The sequence below is a fragment of the Astyanax mexicanus genome, chromosome 15, assembly GCF_023375975.1.
Source record: "Astyanax mexicanus isolate ESR-SI-001 chromosome 15, AstMex3_surface, whole genome shotgun sequence".
NCBI classification, from domain to species: Eukaryota; Metazoa; Chordata; class Actinopteri; order Characiformes; family Acestrorhamphidae; genus Astyanax; species Astyanax mexicanus.
In genome coordinates this window covers 23,045,890-23,071,859 of record NC_064422.1, presented here as the reverse complement: position 1 = coordinate 23,071,859, position 25,970 = coordinate 23,045,890, and the positions used below count along the sequence as shown (strand labels likewise).

Genomic DNA, 25,970 nt, shown 5'->3' with positions numbered 1-25,970 from the left:
TATATATATATATATATATATACACCTAATATAATGTAACTCTCACAGTAATTATGACTAAATTATACATTTCAGACAAAACTAAAAATTAGCTTTCATGTTGACAATGCTTTCTTTTTTATTTTTAATTTTTAATCCCGTTTTAATCCTAAATCAGCTAAAGCCTTTTTTCAAACTGCTGCTGATGCAACATTGCCGAGTAGCATCACAAGGCACTCGGAGGAAAGCGCAGTGACTCTAGGAGTTATAAGGAGAAAGAGCGCCATCTACCCATCCAGAGAGAGCAACAACAATTGTGCTCTCTCAGGGCTCCTGTAGCCGATGGCAAGCTACATGAACAGGATTCGAACCGGCGATCTCCTGATTATAGTGGCAGCACCTTAGTCTGCTGGACCCCTTGGAGCTCTTGACAATGCTTTCTTTCACAAAATAATTTTTTAACATCAAACAGTGGAAGTTTAAGCTTAAGAAAGCTTAAATTTAAATGCCTTCCTCCCTCAGAACCCTCTGCTTGGAGCAGATCCAAAACGCCAAAATATAAAATCTGATCTGATTGATCCTTTAAAAAGGCAAATTTTGCCAAATTATGATTTAATTTGTACATATGATGTAATCTGATTGATAAGCCATGTGTTATATATTAGTGATGTTACATTTATAAAATCAACAGCAGAAAGCATTAAATCTTGTATTATTATTGTTAAGATGAGTTAAAGTATAATTACCCTTTCTCTTGAAGTCAGAAGAGGATGCAGGATCCTTCTGTAGATAAGACTGGCTCCTCTTGTGTAGGGCGACAGGAGCCAGATCACAAAGGCAATCTTTATTTCATAATACAGGGGAAACCTTCAAACAGAAAGAGCCACAGACGTACAGAGACTCAAATTACATCCTATTAATCAGACCACGTAATCACACTCATTAACACTGTGTTCCAACAAATTGATCCCAGGAATCCCGTATTAAAACGGCAACTTAATTTCATTAAAGCGTGATTGTGTTTCCTGCGTTGCTTGATCTGGGACAACAGCAGCAAGTTCGTAAAGCGTTTGATTTGTTTGTTTGGTTCGACACCAATCACACGCAATCAGGCAAATGAAACATCGGCATAAAGTAAGGTTAATGGGCATGATTAGCGTGCTGTCAGTCTTACCAGGCTACAGTGAGGTCTGTGATGGTCTCCACTACTGTGTAGAGTGCAAAAACAATCCAGTACATCATCCAGCGGACCTGCAGTGAAGAGAAACATATATTATGTACAATCTCACATACGGCCTGGTGTCAAAGTCTGGATAGCTGCGAACAAACTACAAATGATTTTTTTGATTTTTAAATCAAATTAACACATCCTCCACAGAAAAACACATCTGCACATTATACCATGTGAATCACTGGTATGGCACATTTAATAATCTGATTTAATAATGTTTGCTTTTCAATATATTAAGATGTACTCAATATATATTCAATAAAACATCAGGTCTGCCTGAGAATTTGCAGAAAAAAAATGCAAAAACATACTTAATTTTCATTCACCTTCGTCAGAAATTGCTTGTTATTAATGTATTTTTCACCAAAACCTTTGAAAAAGCTTTAGTAGTGAGGGTTTCACATAGTACAGTATTTTCACAGTATTTTTTTTTTTTTTGCACTTAAAATTCAGTAAATGCAGTAAAGACACTCCTCTGCTGAAGTACAGCGTTATAGAATTTCAGTTTAGTTCTCCAACAGGGAGACTCAAACTGAAGCAGTATTAGCATTAGCCGCTAACCGCGCTAAGCGCTAGCTCTTTTGCCATTAGAGGTTAGTATTATCGTCCTGTATTCTACTGCTAACCTCAGCTAGCACTGCTGGAACAGCATTAGCATTACTCGCTAACCACACTAATAATGATATTTTTTTTACAAATTAATTTCAAGAATATACAAGTGCAACAAAATAAATAAAGTTGTATTTAGTATAAATATATAAATCTATAAACATTGTCCTGTTTCGTACACACACAAACTTACCAAGACCACTGATTTTGTATAAAATAATAAAAGTACAACTAAAGTGTAGCATATTTAGCGCATATACATAAATGATACAATACAATATGGTACACCTATACATACAAGCCGCTAGGGGTGTGGCACATCATATCGTACACAATAATATCGTGAACATATCATGCACCACTAATTACCACATCAGGGTACTACTTTTTTGCTGTTTTTGGCAAAAGTAAAATTCACACTGTTCTTATTTCCCATAATACATCCATTAGAGACAGATTATATCTGTCCAGTATCATTTATTTTACATTAATACTGAATATATGGAGATATATGGAGTGCATTATTAGCATCATGACGTTCTGAATCATTGACTTTCATTTTCATTTTGGTGCAGTAGTGTATTCTTGAAATATTTTTAAAATTCAATGTTTTGTCGTATTGCCAAGAGTATCATTATCGCAAATATACCATAAAATATTGTGAAAGTATTTTAGGGTTATATTGTCCACCCCTACAAGCCACATTAAAAACTGATAATATTAACTGTTAATCTTTACTCTAAGCACAACATATATAGTTAAACAAAGAGCCTTCAGCCTATTAATGATCATGTATTAGATTTATGCTGTGAATGCAGTCAGGGTGTGCTGTATGCAGTTATAAGCAATGAGATTTAATGAGATTTAATGAGATATAATGAGAAAATGGAGTGAATAGCAGCTTACACCTGCGATTATACTAAAGCCAATTATGAACACGTTACTGCAGCATTACAACAAAACTCTGCGAGCCTCCGCCGGAGATCAGCGCAGAGCTCCAGCTTCAGAATATTATGAATATAACCCCACCCTGCTTACAATCTTCTTCTTTATATTTGCTCGGGAGAATGCCTAATCATACCACACAGAGTGGCTCCCTAATGTAAATCCAATCACACTCCTCTTCCTGGCACGAGACGGAACACAGCCGAGTGTAACGGAAAATCATTACGAGCGTGACTTTAATTTCCATTCCTCTTCTGCTGCTCTCGTTCATTCTCTCTCTCGCCCCCCACCGCCCCTCCTCTCTCGGTGCGGCAGGGCCTGCTTTGTATGCTCTGCCTTCCCTCTTTTTCCTCTCAGCTCGAAGCAGAGGCAGGCTTTCAGAGGGCTCCTTAGCATTTCAATTTCAAAAGGTAGTGCAGACGATCATGTGATCCCCCAGCCTTGGGCTGAGGCTCTCCGAGGTATTAGGTGATATTTTCAGCCTCGCTGAACAAAGTAAAATGAATCTATGCAGAGGCCGCATTACTGGCCTGACAGGCAGCATCACATTTAATTGGTGACCTCCCCGTGAACCTGCGGCGGTCCGGGAGTGATCGATGCATTGTTGCATCAGCGCGGTGGAATCACTGGTGTGGGGCAACAAACTGTCAATCGAAATCAGTTCAGCGTGATTCAGGAAATGTTCTCCTTTGGAATGTAGAAAATTGACCCGTTTCGTTTTCACTTCCTACTACTACTACTTCTACTACTACTACTCCTACTACTACTACTACTACTACTACTACATTACAGCTGTGTATTGGCAAGAACGTATGTGACCTGATACAATACAATACATTACATATTGCAATACTGTAAGCAAGGTGATTATACACAATTACACAAGCGTAATACTATGACCACCTTTAATATTCTTTATTATCCTTTTACCATCATCCTGTTCAGCCCTTCAATAGTCTTGTGGTGACCTGAGTGGCCTCAGGTGCCAGAATGTAACTGCTGCACCATTTAAGGTGGAACAAAAGCTAAGCACCCTCCCTAACCAACCTCCCTTAAGATAAATTAGGTCACTGTTTCTCTACAAAATCCTTTCCTAATTCCTTGGTAGTTTATAGATAATGTTATCGATTTTTAATTTCCCTGATCCGCCTTAAATCATGCAGATGCCTCAGGTGCCAGAATGTAACTGCTGCACCATTTAAAGTGGAACAAAATTTAAGCAACCTCACTTAAAAGGGGATGCATCAGTATTCATTACCATCCATTCATTTCTAATTCATAGAAAGTTGAGGGATAAAGCTAGGAATCAGACACAGCTTTGCTGCTGGAGTTTTTAAACACTGTGTCCACTCACTGCACACACGCTGACTATTAAGAGGCGTTTTCACACCAGCACTTTTTGGTCTGGTTTAAACAGACTCTGGTTCATTTGTGCCCTTAGTGTGGTTTGGAGCAGTTTGCTTGTGGTGAGAACATGATCCATCTTGATCTGACCCAGCTATTAAATTTACTCCTTTTATTTGAGCTGATAAACTGCTGATAAGGCACAGTTTAATCTGATATATTAGCCACAAATAATGCAATTTACCACAACTATGAACAAACGCTGTCTCTGCTGCTCCATGCTGTTTACACGCACGGTCTGTGCTGCGTTCACTACTCACAGGTGCGACAGCTGCAGGACTCCGTTTACTATGTGTACTTCTGCGCTGCATGCCTTACTGAAAACACTGTAAAAGTGCAGCGTTTTAGCGTATAGTGTTAAAGCAGTTTAAAACTGCAAAAATTTACACGCCGGAACACCGAACCTTCCCACTATATTTACTTTCGCCAGACAGCTCTGACCAATCAGAGGGGACAATGTGCTTGCCTGGTTTATTCGTGCGCATTTTGGTGCGTTTAGGTTTATGCCTGTGTGAAAACTAAACCAAACAGAGAGAAAAAACACTCCAAATAAACAAACTCATTAACTGATCCGGACCAAAGAAACCAACTACAGGAGTAAAAAAAGCCCTAGAACTTCTACTAAGCTGCTCCACCATGTAAACGTAAAGACAGAGACAGAAGCTCATCTATTGTTGCAGAGTTTGTATTGGTCATCCTCTAGTTCTTCATCAGTAATCACAGAACACTACAATGACCCACTACCAAATAATACCTGCTCTGAGGTGAACCATTGAAGAACAGAGTAAAGGGAGGATAAACTATAAGGTATGCAGGGAAACAGATGGAGAACTACAGTCTATTATTATAAAACTACACTGTGCTCCTATATGATCAATAGAGCTGTTAAAATAGATAATAAATGTAGAAACAAGGTAGTGGTTATAATGTTATGCATAATTTATATACTGCTGTTTTATAATCAAATTTTAGGTAAACTAATAGTATAAAGCAATACAAATACAAACAATACAAATAATATCACTAAATAAACTTGATCCAATCCAATTAGAACGGGGGGATAAGTGCTGTTACGTAGTGGTGGGGTAAATCACAACATTAAATGTGTTTTTGAGAATCAATACAGCTTTGAAAACAAAATATTGCAATATTTTGATCTCTCAGTATTTTCTCACACTCTTACAACTATACCTACATATAAAAAATGGATGGTGGCCTTTTTAGTTCTTTTTAAATCCTCTGGGCAAACCTATTTATTAGCAGTCAGCAATTACCCAGTGTTCATTAGAAAGGTATGCGGGATGTAAGCAAAATTTCAGCTGGACATTTAGTTCTACCTTGCAGAAGAGGTAATGTGAGAGAACAGGGTTCAGGACAGCTTCAGCTACGGGACCGCGTCCAAAACAAGCATTCCTTTCCTGTCCAAAAGCTGCCGGAGGACTAGCACAGCCCGGTCCTCTAAAAAACAAGCTTTGAAACAACTTGGTTGTGTGTGTAGTTTCTGTAGTATCTGTACAACAGCTAGGCTTTGTTTAACCACAGCTGAACAACCAGTGTATGAATCATACTGCTGCATTGTGTGCAACAGATTTAAAAAATGAATAAAGAGCCTGCAGGAGTTTGAAGATGTTTGATTTTGGCCCTATTCCATTTCTTATTTGAACCCATACCCCTTGTTTTTGAGTGTCACCTACTGAGTTCCATGGAGAAGTGGTTGAAATCCTCCTTCAAAGAAATGGTTCCTTTGTGGAACCAGATACATCGCCACAATGAATAAATAAATAATAATTCAAAAAAGATTTATTACCAGGCTACCAGTCTGTTGTGACAGCAGAGGATTAGCAGTAAAGTAGATGAACTACTTTACCACTAGGGCTAGCGGTTAGCGGCTAATGGGGGTCCAACAGGGTTAAACTGAGAAAGGAACCCTGAGTGTTCCGGTAAGCCAGGGCAATTTTAGCTAGGGGTTCATCCCACATAGCTTGTTTTACCGTGGTAAATGCGCAGGATACAGGTCGATAATACTCACCTCTGAATGGCAAAAGAGCTAGCTTAGCAGCTAATGCTAATACTGCTCCAGCCCTACTGCTAGCTGGGGTTTTCAGCAGCAGGATACAGTTTGATAACACTCACTTCTGAATGTTGAAAGAGCTAGCTCCAGCCTCAGTGTTGAAGAACTAAACTGAAACTCCTGTATAATAATGCACTTCAGTGGACTGGCTTTACTGCTCCTTACAACCTGACTGATAGAATTCATACATAAGGTGAACCGGAATATAAAACGCACTGACTATTTTAGGGGAAATTAAAGGATTTTAAGTACGCCTTATAGTGTGAACAATACAGTTCCTGTCTAGAGCAACAGAGAGCTGCTCACGCTACAGCATGTGCTCACATTACACATCAAGGCTGGAGGCAGACAGAGGTCCACAAATGAGTACATCCAAGCCAATAGCAAATAAAAAATAAAAAAACATTATCGTGTTCCACTTTGATATTGGGATTTACAACAGCAATATTTCACATCACATTTTCTGTCCATATTATACAACCCTAATAGAAGAAAGGAGTGAAATGGGATTGTGCCCATTGGTACACCATACTGATTCTCTGTGAATGAACAGAAAATAGAGCAAAGGGTGGAGCGAGACCCAAATTTAAGACCTAAAACTGTACGTTAAACACAACAAAGGCCAGAACTTCTGTTAAACTGCCTTTAAACTTCAGCATAAACCAGCAACCCAGTGAACTTCCCTGGGGGAAAAAAAACAAAAAAACAGAAGAAGCACAAAGCATCATTTGTCCAGGCTATTTTGGAGATGATTTAAAAAGTCTCCGAGTCTCTGAATTACTGGCCTGCCATTCAGTCCGCACTCAAAGACAAACGCAACCACAGTCGTGACATGTTTGGGTAGTTAAAAAAAACTGCTTTCGTGGTAGAATGCTCTTTCTTCTGTTTTCCAAGGCCTTGCCAGTAAAACTCAGTCTAAGTACCCAAAATGTACTTTCCATTTGTACTTTCAATATTTTTGGGAACGGTATAAACATCTGTAACCTTTGGCTGCCGGTACCCTCGTTCCCTGACCCCCTCCCACCTCCACCCGCTAATTTAACACTGCTGAAAGTGACTAAGAAAGAACAACCAGTTTTTCCTGCTGCAGTTATCCAGGCAAGTTTCTGCTACTTTCATTGTTCTGAGCTGTTCAGAGTAGAGCTGAATGTGACTCACAAGCTTTTATCTGTTTAAAGAGCCAAAAAAAAGACAGAGGGCTGAACAAGCATTAACATTCCTAACCACGTATTGATCTCTTTCACCCAGACAGTAAAGTGAACGATGCACTAAATCTACTGCACAATTCTAGAAAACTCTTCAGTGGGTGGACGCATTTATCTTTACGTTCACAAAGACGAGCGAGAAATCCAGCTTAGCTTGCCACTCTATAGCAGGGCTACAGCTCCATTTGGATTCAGGCTAGAGTTGCTGCAGCCTTGAGGCTTCGTTTCTGAAATACTGCAATGAATTACATCATTCTGCTGCACATAAAAGAGAGTGTATTTGCACAAGCTTAGATAATGCTGATTAAAAGAGACACTGCAGCTCAGACCCCAAGTACACTGCACCAGAAACATTAAATATGGATACGGACAGGGACGGAGCGCTACGGCCATAATGTGCGTGCATGTATTTGTGCATATTCTCTAAAAGCTGACACTCGACGTCATGGAGGCGGTGTGACCAATAGTATTGGGTATTTTTTTTAATGATTTAAAATTATTAATACACAATATTACGAATTGATAAAACCCAGGTATAACCCAGTTATGTCATAGAAACGTTGAAAAAAAAAAAAAAAAAGGGAGCAGCATGGCAACTCGAATAACAAAAACCTTTTTTTATTATTGTAAAAAAATTAATGATTAAAACCCTAATATTCTTCAAATATATAAGAGATTCTCAAGTGCAATTTAGATTTTTAGTTCTTACATAAGAACTTCAGGTTTTTTTTTGTTAACAGACAGCACTATTTAATGGGAAGTGCAAGCAAATGTTTCCCTACGTTTCATTTCGAGTAATCAGCCCCCTGCAACCTTACATGTAGCTTTTATATAAAACACAGATTATAAATAACCTTCTTGTAAAACATAAAAATTATTCTTTACAGGTTTCTGATCAAAGCAAATGTCTCTGGCAGCTTCTACATATAAAGATGTACAAAGATCTCCATTGTCCCAGCATTTAAACAGTAATTTGGTCAATCAAATCAAATTAATTCTTTTAACCTTCCAGAATTATGTTAGAATAAACATGACTTAGAATCGTGCTTATATTCTTTTTGCTGTATTTCGGTGTTAAATATTGATATTCTCAATTATATTCAAATTTTCCTAGGCCAGTCACCATAGTTGCATCACTGACTTCTCTTATAATACTTCATCAATATTAAAGCCAATATAGTCAGTGTATCTTCTGTGGAAACTGAGTGTTTCTGAAAGAGCTGCTGAATAAATGGGATTGAACTGGAGGCAAGCAGCAACAGTTTCTCCACAGTGACTGAGAAAAACATAGTAACAGTTGAGCAGGAATATTGCCATGGTGCTCAAAACACACTTAGCTACAACATGAAGAAACATTTCAAGATACAAAGGATGGTGGGCAGTTTGTTTTCTGAGGTTTGTGAACAAGCTGGAGCACGCCACATATAAAGAAGCCCAAGAGTGTAATGTTTATTTCAGCGCGAACAGAAGAAAAAAATATTACTCTTTAATAACAACCACAATGTTTACTATTTTAAATGACTGATAATGCCCCATATGCTCACAAACATGGATTAAGACGTAAATAATTTCTATTAAATGTACTGTATTGTGCAACCTTAGCTCATAGCTCTATCCGGACGGGTTTAGTTTCTTAGGGGGACGTCTCACACTGTGTGTAATAAATCTATAATATATATGTTAGTTAGATAGGTTTCAACTTTTCAATTAAATTCAAAATATTCTGAGATGCATCTTCGTAAATTGCTGCTGCTAGCTTTCAAACAAACAAAAAAAGTGGGAACATAGATAAAGAATTGACGATTATGAAAGATGCTAATCTATGTAAAGCTAGTGGCTGAATAGCTTAATATAAAATAATATTTCCAGGACACTTTCAAAATGATCTAAACTGACTAGCTGGGCTTTCTCAATGAAAGCTTTTAAAATAGTTAAGTTAATGGTAAACCTTTATGCACTTAATGCAAAGACAACTGTGTATAACAACAGTGTATACTATACAATGACCTAATATGTAACAGGGTTTGTACACTTTTTAACCAATACATTTCCATGATTTTTTGTGAGTTTTCCTTCAAGGCGAATTTCATGACCGTACGTTTTTTAAACTTTGGTGCAGCCATGGACAATAAAAACAAAAATCAACTAAAACTACAATCAAAGTTGATTATAGTAGGTCTAACATGAATGTAATTAAAATGTTGACACACAATCTTCCATAATTAAATGTGTGTCAGATCCTAAGAGCTCTATTATGTAGACTAAATTACTGAATTAATTCTGAACTGATGTTCTGGGATTTTTATTTTTTCCAAAACTCCAGGCCTGGGAATTGCTATTTTCAAATTCCATGACTTTTCCAGGTATTTCATGACCATACGAATCCTGATATAACCCTTGATGATCAATGAAGCAGAGAAGGAGCCTCCATTCAAGCTATTGTTTAGTAGAAACGTTGCTGTGCTTGGCGGGGCCAGATTTAGCATTCCTGCAGCACCTGTTTGGTTCACTCACTGTAAGGACAGAGGGCCGGCCCTCGCAGGGCAACGACTCCAGTACAAGTCAACGCAGAGCGCCAATGTCAATCTGATCCAGTCACACAGGATGCGGCTCTCTCACGCCTTCTCACATGCCTGGACTTGTACAAAAACACTGTCAGGCCAGATAGATCATCAACAAGTATGTGCAGCAGCACCGCTTCTTACATAAACACTCGCACAACTCAACCTTCCATTCACAACGCAGGGAGAAGAGAGATTTCAGATGTCCTTTACTTACATATTCTTTGACATTTTTGGTTTTCACTGCTTTGTAGGAGTTGTACGCTGGGTAGAGGGTCCCAAAGACCAGCCTGTGATTGAAAAAGAAAAGAAAAAAGAGAGAGAGAGAGAGAAAACACATTAGAAAATATACTTCAGATGATTTATGATTTATCTGATAGGTAGGCCTGAAAAATAATTCAGCGTCAATATTTAACACAGTAGAAAACGCTTCAACACATTTTCAATACTGGTATTATGATCTTTGTAAACATATATGAAACAACAGAGCGTTCTCTATCTAACCAGTACAATGACATTGATCTGTTATCAACCATCAGTGAATAATCCAGCCCAGAAAAACTGAGTCCTGAGTCCACCGGCCAGTTCATATTAATAAAAAACATATACTGGTCTGGAAAAAAGAAATAGACTATTTCAAAGCGATAAGTTTTTTTTTTTTTTAACCAAATATAATCAAGAGGAAGATGGATGATTACAAGCCATCAAACCAAGTCGAACTGCTTGAATTTCTGCACCAAGAGTGTTATAAAGTTATCCAAAAGCAGTGTGTAAGACTGGTGGAGGAGAACATGCCAAGATGCATGAAAACTGTGATTAAAAAACAGGGTTATTCCACCAAACACTGGTTTTTAAACTTTTAAAACTTCATGAATATGAACATGTTTTCTTTGCATTATTTAAGGACTGAAAAAAATTGTCAGTGCTAAGAGATATACTCTATATAAATCATCTGTTACTGACTGTCATTACGGTCATTACATTACTGCCGTAATTTTACTGTATTCAAGCTGAGCAGAAAGAGCAGAACACCATAGGCTTTCGTAGCCTAGCAAGGTCAGAGGTCAGTGATTAAGCTCACCACAGGTAGAGGCTTTTAAACAGTTAATATCAATATTGGAATTCTATAGTATCAACCAGAATTAAGAAATATATTGACATATCTTCTAGGTCCACAGACATGAATATGAGTAATGGTTAAGGTTACAGAGATTGATTTGTCCAGCCTGTTAGCTAGACAACCTCTATATACAGTGTACATACATCTCTGGAAAATAAAGAGACCCCTTCAGTTTCTGCATCAGTTTCTCTAATTTTGCTATTTATCGGTCCATATTTGAGTAAAATGAACATTGTGTTTTTTTTTCTATAAACTACAGACAATATTCCTCCAAAAATCCAAAACAAATATTGTTATTTAGAGCAATTATTTGCAGAAATGCTCAAAAAGTTAATTCTCAAAAAGTTAAGAGTTCAGAAATCAATATTTGGTGGAATAACCCTGGTTTTTAATAACAGTTTTCATACATCTTGGCATGTTCTCCTCCACCAGTCTTACACACTGCTTTTGGATAACTTCATGCCACTCCTGGTACAAAAATTCAAGCAGTTCAGCTTGGTTCGATGGCTTGTGATCATTCATCTTTCTCTTGATTACATTTCAGAGGTTTTCAATTTGGTAAAATCAAAGAATCACAATGCATAAGTGGTCTCTTATATTTTTTCAGGGCAAAGAAATGTGAGCACAAGCTTCTGTCCAAGAAAATAGGGTCTCATGTGCAGCATATCACACATAGGGTACATAACGTCCAGCATAATGTACAGTTAATGCAGTCCAGGCCCATGTGTTTCTGGCAGGGGGACCGGGAGGGGAAGGCCGGGCGCAGCTGACCTGAGATCAGCCCGGCTGCCGGCAGATGGGCCCAGTGCCAGGCTTTCATCTGGAGGCTGCAGCTCTCAGCTGAGTCTCATTTATTATGTTCCACTCGGCTAAATTTGCGGGTGAGCCTGCGGAACAATGCACAGTGGAACCCGCCAGTGAAAGCAGCCTCCCCGGCCCCACCCTTCCCCTTTACGCTTCCCAGCAGCATTTAGCAATTAGTGCGCAGTGTGCAGTTACTCCACTGCACTCAAAGGGTGCCAAGCATGGAGGGAGCACAGCTGTGTTAGAACGTCTCCCTTTTATACTTCAGGGCAGGCATAAATATTGGAGTTAAACGGGACGAGGGGCGTAAACACGGGGGCGAACGCCCCAAACAATGCCTCGGACCGAGGTGGAGCTAAATTACGGAGCGCGATGAAAGAGAAAAGGCAGCTTTCGCTCGACGCTCGCGTTCGGCACTGGGAGCGCTAATCAATGCAGCGCTGACAGATGAAGAAAGCCTCAAACACAAGGGAAAGTCATGGCTTGTGTTCACATCGAGCCTGCTGGGGGAAGACTTCAGAAACATCACAGGCGAGGGATCAAGCCTAGACATTTCCCGACTAATGACGCTGCCCTCAGAAACTTCAGCAGTGCCCCGAGTGCAGCGCAGCTTAAACAGATTTAGAGGACTCTCATGAGTTGTACTTTCTGAGCAGGAGTCTGGCTGCTTGCAGGACTGTCGTGTTTGCAGGGGGCAGTGAATTTAGGACACTCAGGCCTGGACTGCTTGGATGCAGCAGCTTAATGCGTCCTGCTGCTGAAACTCTGCAGTCAGAGACAGTGTGCTTGACTCAGCACAGCTAAACAGAGAGACCGTTTGTGCCATGGTTCCGCTGCCAGATATAGGCCCAGGCTGTGTGACCTAGTAACTCAGCACGGTCTAAAAACAGTGACCTGAGGACAGAGCAAATGTTTTCAGTATTTTTTTTGGCCATTTTTATTTTTGAACAGAGTTTTGGGGGATATTTTGGATTTTGGCTTATGTTTAACCCTCCGGTTATCTTCAAATTTACTAACATCTTTTATGTTTTTTAAGCAATTACAGAAAATTATTATATTATAATACATTTTTTACCCAAATTTTGTCACATGCTATACTTGTTTATTGACTACTTAAATAGTTATTTAAAAACAATTCGACCCCCTCCATATATACAACCAGAATACATGTTTTACGACTATGGAGAAATCTGCACATCATAAAATCTCCTTGATTTACCTAAAATTGAAAACTGAGATTTTGTAAGTATTTTAATATCTTAATATAATTTCTAAGTAAAACTTTTTGTAAACTAAAACATTCAGAATGAAAAATAGTTATGTTAACCGCTGCTGACCGGGCCTGGCTAGCGCTGTTAACCGGGGCAGGCTAGTGCTGCTATCCAAAACTGGCTAGCGCTGCTAACCAAAACTGGCTAGCGCTGCTAACCAAAACTGGCTAGCGCTGCTAACCAAAACTGGCTAGCGCTGCTAACCACAGCTAGTGTTCACCCACACAAAATACTGGAATTCTAAGTTTACTGTAAATAAACGGAAGCACTTGACTCACCCAAATAAACAGTTTTCAGGAGAGAAATCTGTGTAGATTACAAACTCTTAGCTTCTTTGACTTTATGAGTTAAAGTTATTTTCTAAGAATTACAGTTTTGTTTATTTAGGCGCCCCCAGCAGCAAGACCTGCTGAATTAGAAGAAAAACATGGCGACACACTTGTTTACTTTAAGTATGCATGTATGAAAATTGATCAGAAAATAGACGCTGACTAATAGTGCGCCGTTTATTCTGATGCATAGGATAGTCTGAAAAATACAGTGTGTTTATGTTTCAATATTATGTTAATATTTCATAGTTTTATGTTTCCTCTTCAATCAAAAGGTTCCACTGACCCATCAGTAGACTCAAGTTATTGGTTTATAAACGACAAACAGTTATGTCTCCCTATAATTTTCAGTTTGAGTCATATATAGTTTGTTTCTCTCTGTCGGGAGATAAAGACGGGAAAGCTGGAGAAGAAATGAGAAGAACGGGCTGGGGGAGCCATGAGAACACATCCTTCCTCCCAAAACCATTACGAAATACAAATTTTTTTCCAAGCGGCTCGTAACCTCGTTTGGAAAGCATTTCACCAAATGTGTCGAGCGCATGCTTATATAAGACCAAACTTTCTCCCAGTCTTCTGCTCTCTGTGGCCCACATCCAGGGATCCACCTTGGCAGCAGTTTATTTTGCTGTTGCCATAGAAACAACAGAGCTGCAGGGCTCTAACAATAGTCTACGGTTCCAGGCTTTTCACAATACCACCCCCCCCCCCCCCCCCACAAACCTGCAACGCTATAATTTCAAGGTCCATGTAACTGCTACTTCCTTTAATGGGGGTCTGTGTGGTTAATAACTGGTATTTTTTATTCATGTGGCCATTGTCTTAATCAGCTTTGAATGAGAAAATTTACTCCACCCACATGCATGGCACTAGAACAAAGGGAGATCCTAACAAGCTCTTAAGCGCTTCATCAGCTAAACGTGGCCAGTGTTCTCCTGCCATCTAATGAGAGCTGCACTGTGAGATAAAGAAAGGTGCACGGAGGAGCTCAATCTGTCACTTAGAGAGGTTTACTCTCAGTTTCATTCTATTCTAAGGACCACAAATTAAACGTGATTACGCCAAGTGGGATGCGCATTCAAGGACATAGGTTGGAACAGTGTAGTAGTGGCTAACAGCTGTTCACACTCTCAGACTGTGGTTAGAGTCCCTATCTAACCAGGAAGAGCATACTACTACTACTACTACTACTACTACTACTACTACTACTACTACTACTACTGACAATAGCTCTTTTCTACTGTGCAGCATGGCACAGTGTCATGTATGCACCAGGAACATATCATAGAAAGCATTAGTACCCACAGTGGAGAGTAGAGTGGGTGGTAGGTGGTAATGACTGTGATTGCTGGTGTCTGGTTAGAACTGTCTGTCAGAATCACATCCACATTCAATGCAGGAGTTCCATATCTGTCAAGTCAGTGAAGCATTCTTTAGCTTAGCAACAGGTTGGAACAGTGTAGTGGGCAATGCCCGGCTATGCCAACAGACTGGGGTTTGGGTCCTAACCTAAACAAGAACAGCATACTATACCCATAAAAGCTCTTTTCTACTGTGCAGTGATGAACAGCGTCCTACCAACTGCTGCTAATATGTGATCCCTCATTGTGTCACGAGTTTTAGTGCTAAGCTAGTGCTGGGCGGTGTGACCAAAAATGTATATCACAGTATTTTCCAAGATTCTCATGGTTTAACTGTATATAACTATATATATTTTTGACTAGGCTTTGATATAGGTTTGTGACCTACTGTGCTGTTAGGAGTACATATAATACAATACAAAACACTAAAGCCTTAAATTACTATTGGGTTTACTTTTTCCCACAAAATTACACAATATATGACCCTAAATACTGGGTGTTTTAACATAAGAACACCTACTGAATTTGTTCAGAAGGACTGTGCACATACAGAGTGTTGGCCAGGAGTTGGTATATGAGCACTTGCATAAAGTACATTTCTGCCCTAAACAATTGTGCACCCTCTTAATTCCTATGGGAAAATTCTGTAAAAATCCATGGCTATGTTCCAGCCATATGTCTCATAAAAAAAAACTGTATACAAGCTCAAAACACACCATCAGATGAAGCAGGGCACAAAGCAGCTTTGCAAATGAGACAATGAATGTATTCAATGTAACAGTAGTCAGGACAGAAGAAAACAATAGGCGACCCCCCACAGTGCCCTCCCCTAACAACACAGAGAGCAGAAATTCCAACCTAAGCACTGAAGCCATCACATCTGTTCATGTTATTACTCTCCGCTGCGTTTCTGCCGACTCATTCCCTGTTTCTGCATGGAAAAGCTGCCTGGTGATGAGAGGGCAATAGGAACAAATGTGTCTTCTCAAATCATGACACATCCTGAAATGATTTTCACTAAAAGCCGCTCTTTCCTTAAATGGAAAAGGTGATCAGACTAGATGTATCGTGCCAAAAAGGCCTTTTTCTGCATGGGCATTCACACAGGAGTGCTGCAAACGAGCCACGGTTAAGACATTCTATATCAGAGTTCCGGACTCAAAACTACATTTTCGTTAAAGACCAACAGTTCTTTCACACTGTGTGAAGAGAAAAATTATACTATAACTATATTAAAATAATGACAGTACACATAGTTGGGCAGTACATGTAAGGATACATAATGATATGACATCATGTGCTTTAGAAAAACAATGAAAGTACTAAAGCAATCATTTTCTGCAGATGTGTAATGGAACTCTAAAATTACAGTATTCAGTTTACACGACAGTTTGGACACAGTTTTGGTTTAGAACAAACAGGAAAAACAAGCAATAAAACCAGAGAGCACTGCAGGCCAGCCTGTTATACCAGGGTCGTATAGTTCACCCTGAGGTAGCTGCTGCAGACTTATTGTGTAAAGCAACAAAATGCAAACAGCCATCATACAATATCAACATTAAAAGCTCATTAATGATGACGTTTTTCCTTGATTTTACCACATTGAAAACCTCTGGAATATAATCAAGAGGAAGATGGATAATCACAAGCCATCAAACCAAGCTGAACTGCTTGAATTTTGGCACAGGGAGTGACAAAGTTATCCATCAGAAGCAGTGTGTAAGACTGGTGGAGGAGAACATGCCAAGATGCATGAAAATTGTGATTAAAACCAGGGTTATTCCACCAAATACTGATTTCTGAGCTCTTAAAATTTTATGAATATAAACTTGTTTTCTTTGTATTGTTTGAGATTATAAAGCTTGGCACTTTTTTCCTGCAAATACATGCTCTAAAATTACAATATTTAATTTGGAACTTGGGAGAAATTACTGTAATTTATAGAATAAAACAATAATAATTTTACTCAAATATATACCTATAAATAGCAAAATCAGAGAAACCGATTTCATAAACTGAATTGGTCTCCTAATTTGTTTCTAGAGCTGTATATTTATGTACAAGATGTTTAAAATATGCATCTACACTTCCAAACGAGAGTATAATTTTAGAGAAAGAGGGCAGAATCATCATTCATATGTCTGTTTGTATACTAGGGTTGGATGGTATAACCGTAATGCTGTATATCGCTGTATTAAAATATTTTATCGGTATCCCCAAACAAGAAATTTCCTATTTAAATAATACAGACCAGAATAGTCAATTCATTCATGTGTAATTATTTTTCTGGCAAATTTGACGATGCTCTACAAAAAAAAAATGATGAAAAAACACAGGGCCGCCGTAGCAATGTGCTCTATTCTCTGTTCTCAATTTACACTTGGTCAATAGAAAAAGGCAATAAAAAAATATTTTCTATCTATTTTAACTGTCTTTCTAAAGAAAATGATTGATGTAGCTAAAACGCATTTAACATTGTGCTTTGTACTGCTGACAGCTGGTGTCTGGTGGTGTTCAATTCAATAAGACGCTTGAGAATAAATATGGGGATATGACAGTGACACATCACCTCCCAGTGTTTATATGGGGTGGGGCAATTATACACTTAGGGGCTCTAAATGGACTCTTCTCCCATGACAGCAGCACAGTTACCAACAGCCTAGTCACACAAGGGTGTTATTACCCTATAAAGGACAGTCATGCACACACCGTGCATTGAGCTGATTGCACATCAGCCTACCATCTGGACTATAGAGGGTATAAGCAGAGCAGTTAGTTAGTTACTGAGTGACAGCAGTATTAGTACCCCAGCAACTGCTTATATACACAGCAACTACCTTCTACAATCTATAATCCGAAGACGAAACAAATCGGATGGAAAAAAAAGAAGCTACGTGCTGCCACTGTGATCAGGAAATCGCTGTTGGTACGAATTACTTCAAAGGGTGATGTTGATCAGCACAAGGCGTCTGTGAGCTGATGTATCAGAACCGAGTCTATGCGCTTTCCTCTGAGCGTGCTGTGATGCTAGTCGGCAATGCAACATTAGCAGCAGTTTGAAAAGAGGCGATGGCTGGAAGCATGTGTTAGTCTTCACCCTCCTGGTGTTGGGGCATCACTAGTGATAGGGGGTCTCCTAATGAGTGGATTGCGTAATTAGCTTTGTGAAATTAGGAAGAAAATAGGAAATAAAATTTGGAAAAAAATCTATATATAAAATCCATATATATATGTGAGAACAAGAAAAACAACAATCTGTGCACTTGAGGGTCACGACTGATTAGGAAGATGTTTTAAAATTCGTTATGTTTTTCTTTTTTAAATTAAGACATATTATGGGCTATGGAAACCTTTGCTGAAATGTCTGCCTGTGTTTTCTGAGTCCCACAACAACAGAACTCACACGGCCCCTATGCTGTATAAATAAATGCGCTGCACATCATCGTCTGGCTGTTTCCACAGAGAAAAGCCCTCCTTCCTAGAGCCGGAGCCCTGGAGGAAACGGAGCCTGCCGAGAGACTTCTTGAAGCAATTTCTGCAAAACAGGACCTCGATCGCGCAGCTCCCAGCTGAAAAAATAAAACCTTCAGACAAGCCTTGACATTCTGCTTTAGGTCAACTTTGAGTTTCCTGCTAAGAAACACTGACACGGTACACCCACATGGCCGATGGCGTGGCCAGGCCGCCACACCGAGCCAGATGCTGGAGGCTCATAGTGAAGTAAAGCTAGAGATCCAAAAGGGCCTCAATTTCAACATCTGGTTCAGCTCACCAAGCTGCTCACGTTTTTTCCCTAAAAAGGCACAAGAGTAACAAAAGACCGCTCAGATTTATCGCTCTAACGTACTCCTTTCACATAAAACAGAAAAGCTAGTTGACATCGAGATAATGTTTTATTTCTCAGGCCATCAGCAAGATTTTGAGAGCCTCATGTGAACAGGTTTTATCCCAGGCTGATCTGATCATGATCTGAACATACTATCCAGAGAAACTCGGGCTAAACGGAACTTTGTTGTACAAACTCTGTTCTCTTTCAACAACAAATTTACATATTTAAACCTTTCCTATAACACAGGTCCTATAGCACTGTATTAACACCACCACAATCTGCAAAAGCAGCTACATAGCAGTTTGTTTCAATCAAACTGACTAAATTAAAACAAGTTACAGAATACTGTTATTTCATATGAAGCCTGTTATCTGTAGGGATGTAAAAAAATAGCAATAGTTTAAAGTATCACAATATAATGTTTCGAAATCCTGTATTGATTTAAAAAAACATAGTAATGAATTTACAATATTAGTTTACATGTGAATATTGTCAGCATGTGAATATTTTCCATTTATATTTTATTATATCAAAACTTTTATGTATTAATCAGTATTGCAGACCTGGTACATAAAAACAGGGTAATTTTTTACTGGACTAATAACAAAACACTGGTCAATAACAGAGCTGCACAATGATAGTGGAATTAAATTAGATATGGTCAATATTTAAAAACGATAGTTTTAAAAAGACCGAGCAACACTGGCCACAATATTTCAATTGGTCAACGCTGGACACACGACTTCAAAATGTATTGATTTAATCTTATTTCTAATCATTTTTATACATTTGAAAGTTGTAAAGTTATACCAGGGTGTCTAGACTCTGTGTATAAATATAGCTCTGAAAAAATCAAGAGACCACTTTAGTTTCTAAATAAGTTTTTTCTGATTTTGATATTTATAGGTATATGTTTGACTAAAATGAACATTGTTGTTTTATTCTATAAACTACGGACAAAGTTTCTCCCAAATTCCAAATAAAAATACTGTCATTAAGAGCATTTATTCGCAGAAAATGAGAAATGGCTGAAATGACAAAAAAGATGCAGAGCTTTTAGACCTCAAATAATGCAAAGAAAACAAGTTCAAATTCATAAGGTTTTAGGAGTAATCCATATTTGGTGGAATAACCCTGGTTTTAGTCACAGTTTTATGCATCTTGGCATGTTCTCCTCCACCAGTCTTACACACTGCTTTTGGATAACTTTATCCCACTCCTGGTGCAAAAATTCAAGCAGTTCATCTTGGTTTAATGGCTTGTGATCATTCATCTTTCTCCCTTCTTCCTTTTTAAGTGGTCTCTTTTTTTCAGAGCTGTATGTATGAGGGCATCTGCAGATATGCAGGCGTAGGCCTGGACAATAATTCGATATCGGTATTTATCGCGATAAGAAATGTTTCAATAACTGTGATATCATTTTTGTGGTATATCGATATGTATTATTTACAGAATCTGTCACGGACAGGCGTTTTACTGGCGTCAGCTCGCCGCACACCTGAACACAATCAGCCTCCGTAGCTGGACTATCTCTGTGCGTGATGATGCAATCACATAGGCACGTAGCCAGATAGGCTAGGCTAGATTTGGCTAGGCTAGGCTAGGCTCGGGTCCGCTACGCATCTAAAATGCCTCGCGCTGGAGCCAAACGGAGCCGGGACGAGCGGATCCAAGGCTAAGGTAGGCTCGGTTCGCATCTGAAATGCTCCGCGCTGGAGTGGAACGGAGCGGAACCAAGCCGAGCCTAGCCTAGCCTAGCCTAGCCTCGGGTCCGCTCGGTCCGCCCACGGGTCCGCTCGGTCAGCGGTCAGTCGTGGGTCCTCTCGGTCAGCCGCGGGTCCTCTTGGCTCCCAGCACGGGACATTTTTGATGCAAAATGAATGCCCCTGCCGCTTCCACAAGTGATCAATTGAAGGAGGGAGGTCTAATTCAGTGGTGAGGATTTGGTTCAACTCTCGAAGGTCTGCTAAACTTCAGTTTGCTGCAAATTGTGCCGGAGAGTGGAGCAGGTTAGCAGCGGTAACGTTAAAACATCTAATCTGTTCCACCACCTCAATCAGTTTCACTACATACAATATTTTCCTTATACTGGTTGAATCACTTTTATAGCGTATGTTGTAAGTTATTTAAGTTATTTAAAGTTTATGAATCCTTTAGGTTTGTTTATTTGACGGGGATATCATGTTCCTTTTATGTTTATAAAGAGTTGTATTTTGGCTGAAGCACTTTTGTAGCTTATATTGTAACTAAGTTATTTATAGTTGATAAAGCCTATAGGTTTGTTTATTTGACGGGAAAATCTTGTTGCTTTTATGTGTATAAAGGCTTCTTGTGTTCTTTATCCTAGTTGGAACACTTTTGTTTTGATCTGTTAAATTTGTTTACAAAAGAATAAGAAGCTCTGCTTCTGTCCTAATTTAAAGTTATTTTTATTGGTAATAGTTATATAGGCTTATGTTTGACAGGGATGTCATGTTTTTATTTTGCTATATGCAAATAAAATTGAGCATTGATTTATCTTGACTATTTTTTATTTCTTAAGTATTATAATGTTTTCGTGAAAGGAGGTTTCAAAGACTTAAATTAAATTTTCAGACAGTAGTAGGTACATATTTCCATTGCAGGGATTCTTCGCAGTTTTCTGTGGCCTTCTAAGTATTTATATCGATATCGAAATTATATCGTATCGACCCAAATTAAGGAATATATCGTGATATGAATTTTGGCCATATCGTCCAGCACTATGCAGGCGTAATACTGGGAATCAGCATCGACCTTGGACTTGGTAGCATTTGTACCTGGTCTTAGCCAGTGCTATCTTCAAATGTGTTTTTTCTTCTGGACGAGTACTAAAAATGTTAACGCATAATTTTAGCTTCTTTTAATCTGCACGACTCATTCACAACAGCTTCAGTTAATATTCAGTTAATATTAACAGCAAACTGTGGAAGAAACCATCATGCTAACATTAGCAATGTCTATGTCTATGTTTTTAGAGTTTAGAAGAACAGGTATACTGATGATAATGGAGATGAAGTTGCACTGTAGTATGTTACCAAATTTGAACTGGATGCAGATTCTTGGCACATTTCCTTGGAATTTCTATTTCCAACAGAAAATAGCTCACTGCAATGAATCCCACTGAAATCAATGTAACGTCACTCCTGAAAGCATGTAAAATCCTATCATGACTGTGGCTTGGGAGCTAAACATGTAGAGGCATTCCTTTTAAAATCACTCTCATTTTCTACTTCTCTGCTGTGCTGGGTGTGTTTGCTTTGCTGCATTAAAAACAACAAACACACTATCGTGTATCCTAATTTCCATATGCTTTTGGGAGTGTGCGATTTAGAATGCAGCCTTTGTGAGCCACATTTCCTAAGAGCCAGTTCAGCAAAATCTGAACAAAAAAACACTAAACTGGAATGTAAATGTGTTTTCCCCACCCAAAAAAACTCAATGCACTTTTCATTTTGACTCAATTTGACTGAATAAATTAAATAGTAAATACACTGTAAAACATTGTTTTTTTTATTATGATAGAAACAAAATTATTATATATAATAAAGTGATTTTATTTTAGTATGAATTAGTAGCATATAAACTTTACAACACACAATAAATGGATATAACCTTACTAATATTTGATAATCGTGATCCATTGTGTTTATTTGTATGGTTGTGTGTGTATATATATGTATATGCATGTATATGTATATGTATGTATATATAAAGAAAAAGTACAGCTCTATTTCCCAATCCATGTTTAATCAAAATGTTGTCTTTAAAGGGTATAATTCCTTCCTTGTGCTATTATACTAGCATTATGTGACATTAAATGGTCTTAAAATGATTACAATATTGTTTATTGCAATAATGTATTTGATGAGATATTATCCACAAACATTGTTAGTGACATGCCTAGTATCATCTTTCTAAAATTGGGTGTCTGAAATATTTATAGAAACAAAAAGATAAAATTAATATCAGGCTACACTGAGGTGGCTTTGATCACCATTAATCTTTCCTTACTAATTTGTCACTATTTTATAAACAGTTTACAAAAATGGCACTACATTTTACTGGTTGTCTCATTAGTACAGAAACAGAAAGACCCAAAAAGACAGTGACAGAATCAAACTAAATGATTAGGTATGTGAAACAAGTTAACCTAAAACATTTAATTTTTTGGGGCACTAAAAAAAGAGAGGGGGTGCACATTGAAATATTGTCTTATGTAATGTGAATGAGAGCCTCAAGCAGTGCTGTCACATTGAGAAAACCAAAGGAATTCTTTTCAAGAAATCTCAAAGCAAATCCTGAGAGGGTGGACCTCAGTGATTCAGATCTAAAACAATGTAGTCAGGTGTGTTCTTTCACATACTCTGCACACGCCCAGAACAAGACGAGCTTAGTTTATCTTCATCACATTAATATGAATAGTTCTAAACCACCTACTACTGTTTTGGTGTAAACATACTATGTAACAACATTGTAGTAAGTTTTTATTTAAACTCAAAAAAGTGTAAAACAGAACAAGATGTATGTACTATGTACTGTGTAGAAGTCAGGAATACAGTTCAATCTAGAAAAAAAAGTTTAAACAAAGACAGACTCGCTTTGGCCTGTCTTCTGCACAGTCAATATGGCTTTTAAATCTGGTAATTCATATTTGGGTTTACCAGTGGTTTTGTGGGGGACTTTGTCAATTCAGAACCAGAACCATATATCTCACTGGACCATGATAAACAGTCATGTTTAGATATACTGCAATGCCCATGTTTACTAGCTTGCTTTAGTGCTGAGAACCCACAACTATTCCACAGCATTTCAAACAGAGTTTAAACACAGCCCAGATCTCCCATATGCTGTTTCTCAAAATAGACAAACTCAAAATGTTACACTGAAAATAACATTGTAACCATGCTTTCCTACCAAGTCATTTACAAAAGTAGGTTCCTTTGTTCTTCTATTCCTTTATTTCTTTATTTTCTTTTTCTCCTTTTCCCAAAAGACTGGAACACAAAGAGCAAATTGTTCACACTGTAGCATCCTTATCAGTCATCCCTATATTCTACCCTATATTTTTAAAGTAGTGAACAACAGCACTGATTTGTGGATATGTAGCTATTCTTTGGGTATGTTTACATGCCTGGGTTTTTTGGATTGGTTTAATTTATAAGGAAAGTAGGATTCTAAACTTTAAACATTCATAAGATGTAGAATTGTTGTTAGGACTTTCATTAAAAAAGCGTTTTTAAAATATTTAAGAAAATATGGTTTAATTAGGTCCAATGTTTTTTTTAAGCAGGCCAGGGATAAAAACCAGTAAAACATTCAATGTTTTATTTGGATATCAATCAGCATTATTAAGGCTAGAATATTATATTATATATAAAAATATATATATAAAGAATTTGTTTTGATTATTTTAGTGTGAATTAGTAGTCTACAGGCTTGTAACAACAATTTTCTATCTATGATTAATTAAAATGGTGTTTTCTTTAAAGGATATAATTAATTTGTCATGCTATCATATTACCAGTATCTAGTATTTAATGGTCTTAAAATGACGAAAATATAGTTTATTTCAATCATTTCTTTAATGATATTTCGTCCACAAACAATTGTCAGTGACATGAAAATATTGGTGAATTAGGCCCATTGTTTTTTTTTTAGAAGGCTAGGAATACAAACAGTAAAACAGAAGCTAGAGAAACCAGAAATATAGAAATGTCCCTATTTAGATACAAAACACTAAAGAAGCTAAAATAGAGTTTAAGAGCTTAAACGAAACTACGCTTATCGGGAAAGACGTGTAAAAAAACAATATTCCGTGTTATAACTTAACCTAATTAGCTAACCAACTTGTTAGCTCGCTAGCTAACGTTAAATTTGTTAAAAACAGCAGTACCTTTGCAGTATCTCGGTTAATCTGGCTGTCACGGCGCACATGGAGGAAATACAGTTAAGGACACAGATGAGTAACAATCTTGTGATAAAGAACGCAATATCGCCTTCAAAGGCATCGGTTATAGCGAAAGTACAATATAACTTACCTGACCTACTAGCTAGCTAAGCATAGCTTTGTTTTTCTATTTAGCCTTAGCGTTACGTGACTGCGCACAAACGACAAAGCACCCCATCAACAAAGGGGTTTGTTTAGCTAGTGGAGCAGGTCGCGCTCAGGGTTAAGATTAGACACCTTATAGCTAGTTAGCTAACCTAACTCACTTATGAGGTTTAACTCACAATGCGGTTTATTTAACGCTATCTTGACACAGATCACGGTCTTTAATACATAAAGCTACTTGTTTAGCTGGCTAAGCTAGCTATATAACTTCGCTGAAGGTGTTTTAGCCATAAGACAGTAAAAGACCAAGCCAACAAGCTAGAGACACACACACACAACGTATACAAAGAGTAGGGTAGCTAACTAACTAGCTGGCTAATCATGGTTTAAAAAAAAAACAAATAAACTAGCTCACCTTAGCTAAAGTCAGACCCAGTAAGTTAGCTTAAAGATCACAACTTCAAGTTAGCTAAAATTAGATCTAGCTACAAAACAAGAATAGAAATAGGACACCGTACACAGCGATATTTAACGCCAGCTAGCTAATGCTAAGCTAACAAGCTTTAGCGAGATGCAGGTAACAACGTCCTATCTGTCTAGCTAGTTAACGTTACATATTATGTAGCCAACTAAGCTATCCAACTAATTTATTATAAACAAAAGCTGGCTAGCCAGCTATCGACGAAGCCAAGCATATAACGTTATATCCACACCATAAAAACGGCCGAACTTACACAACGGTCCTCGATATAATCCACGATACCATCTTCCTTCAGGTTGGCAGAGCATGAGAGTAAGAAGAAAGGCCCAGCGAAGTTGGAGAGCAACGTTAGCCGGCTAAGCTAGCTAGCTAACGGTTAGCTCGCTAACCCAGCACGGCTAGACTTGTTTAGCTGCGATCTCGGCGGCTAAAGTTCTGTTCCAAGCTCTAAAAACGGTGTTCTAATATAGACATGTCTGATCTACGAGCTCCGTAACCTGATCTAGAGGATCTCCGTGGCTAGTTTTGTTTTGGCTCGCCCAGCGCCTTCGATCCCTCCACCTAACCGACACTGCCTTGGGGCCGTACGGCTAGCAAGGTGCGCGCATTGACGTCAGAGATAATTTGATTCACTAGACCCGCCCTTCGCGTGTTGTAATTGGACCGCACGTTTTGTTTACATGGATAGCGAAAGACG

At 38.3% G+C, this 25,970-nt stretch overlaps 1 protein-coding gene across 2 annotated transcripts in view; it reads right to left on the bottom strand.

Moving 5' to 3' along the window:
• reep3b (receptor accessory protein 3b) overlaps window positions 1-25,881 on the bottom strand; it is a 38,775-nt gene extending 12,894 nt beyond the window's left edge. Inside the window, exons 1-5 of one of the 2 annotated variants that reach the window (XM_022669202.2) lie at window positions 25,527-25,881; window positions 23,655-23,734; window positions 10,223-10,295; window positions 1,154-1,230; window positions 726-846 (exon numbers count right to left, since the gene is read on the bottom strand). In XM_022669202.2, the coding sequence (XP_022524923.1) occupies window positions 726-846; window positions 1,154-1,230; window positions 10,223-10,295; window positions 23,655-23,662 (279 nt within the window). In that variant the 5' untranslated portion in view covers window positions 23,663-23,734; window positions 25,527-25,881. The remainder of the gene's footprint in view (window positions 1-725; window positions 847-1,153; window positions 1,231-10,222; window positions 10,296-23,654; window positions 23,735-25,526) is intronic. The other variant, XM_007255112.4, reaches the window with a different exon arrangement.
• Between the last annotated feature and the right edge of the window lie 89 nt (window positions 25,882-25,970).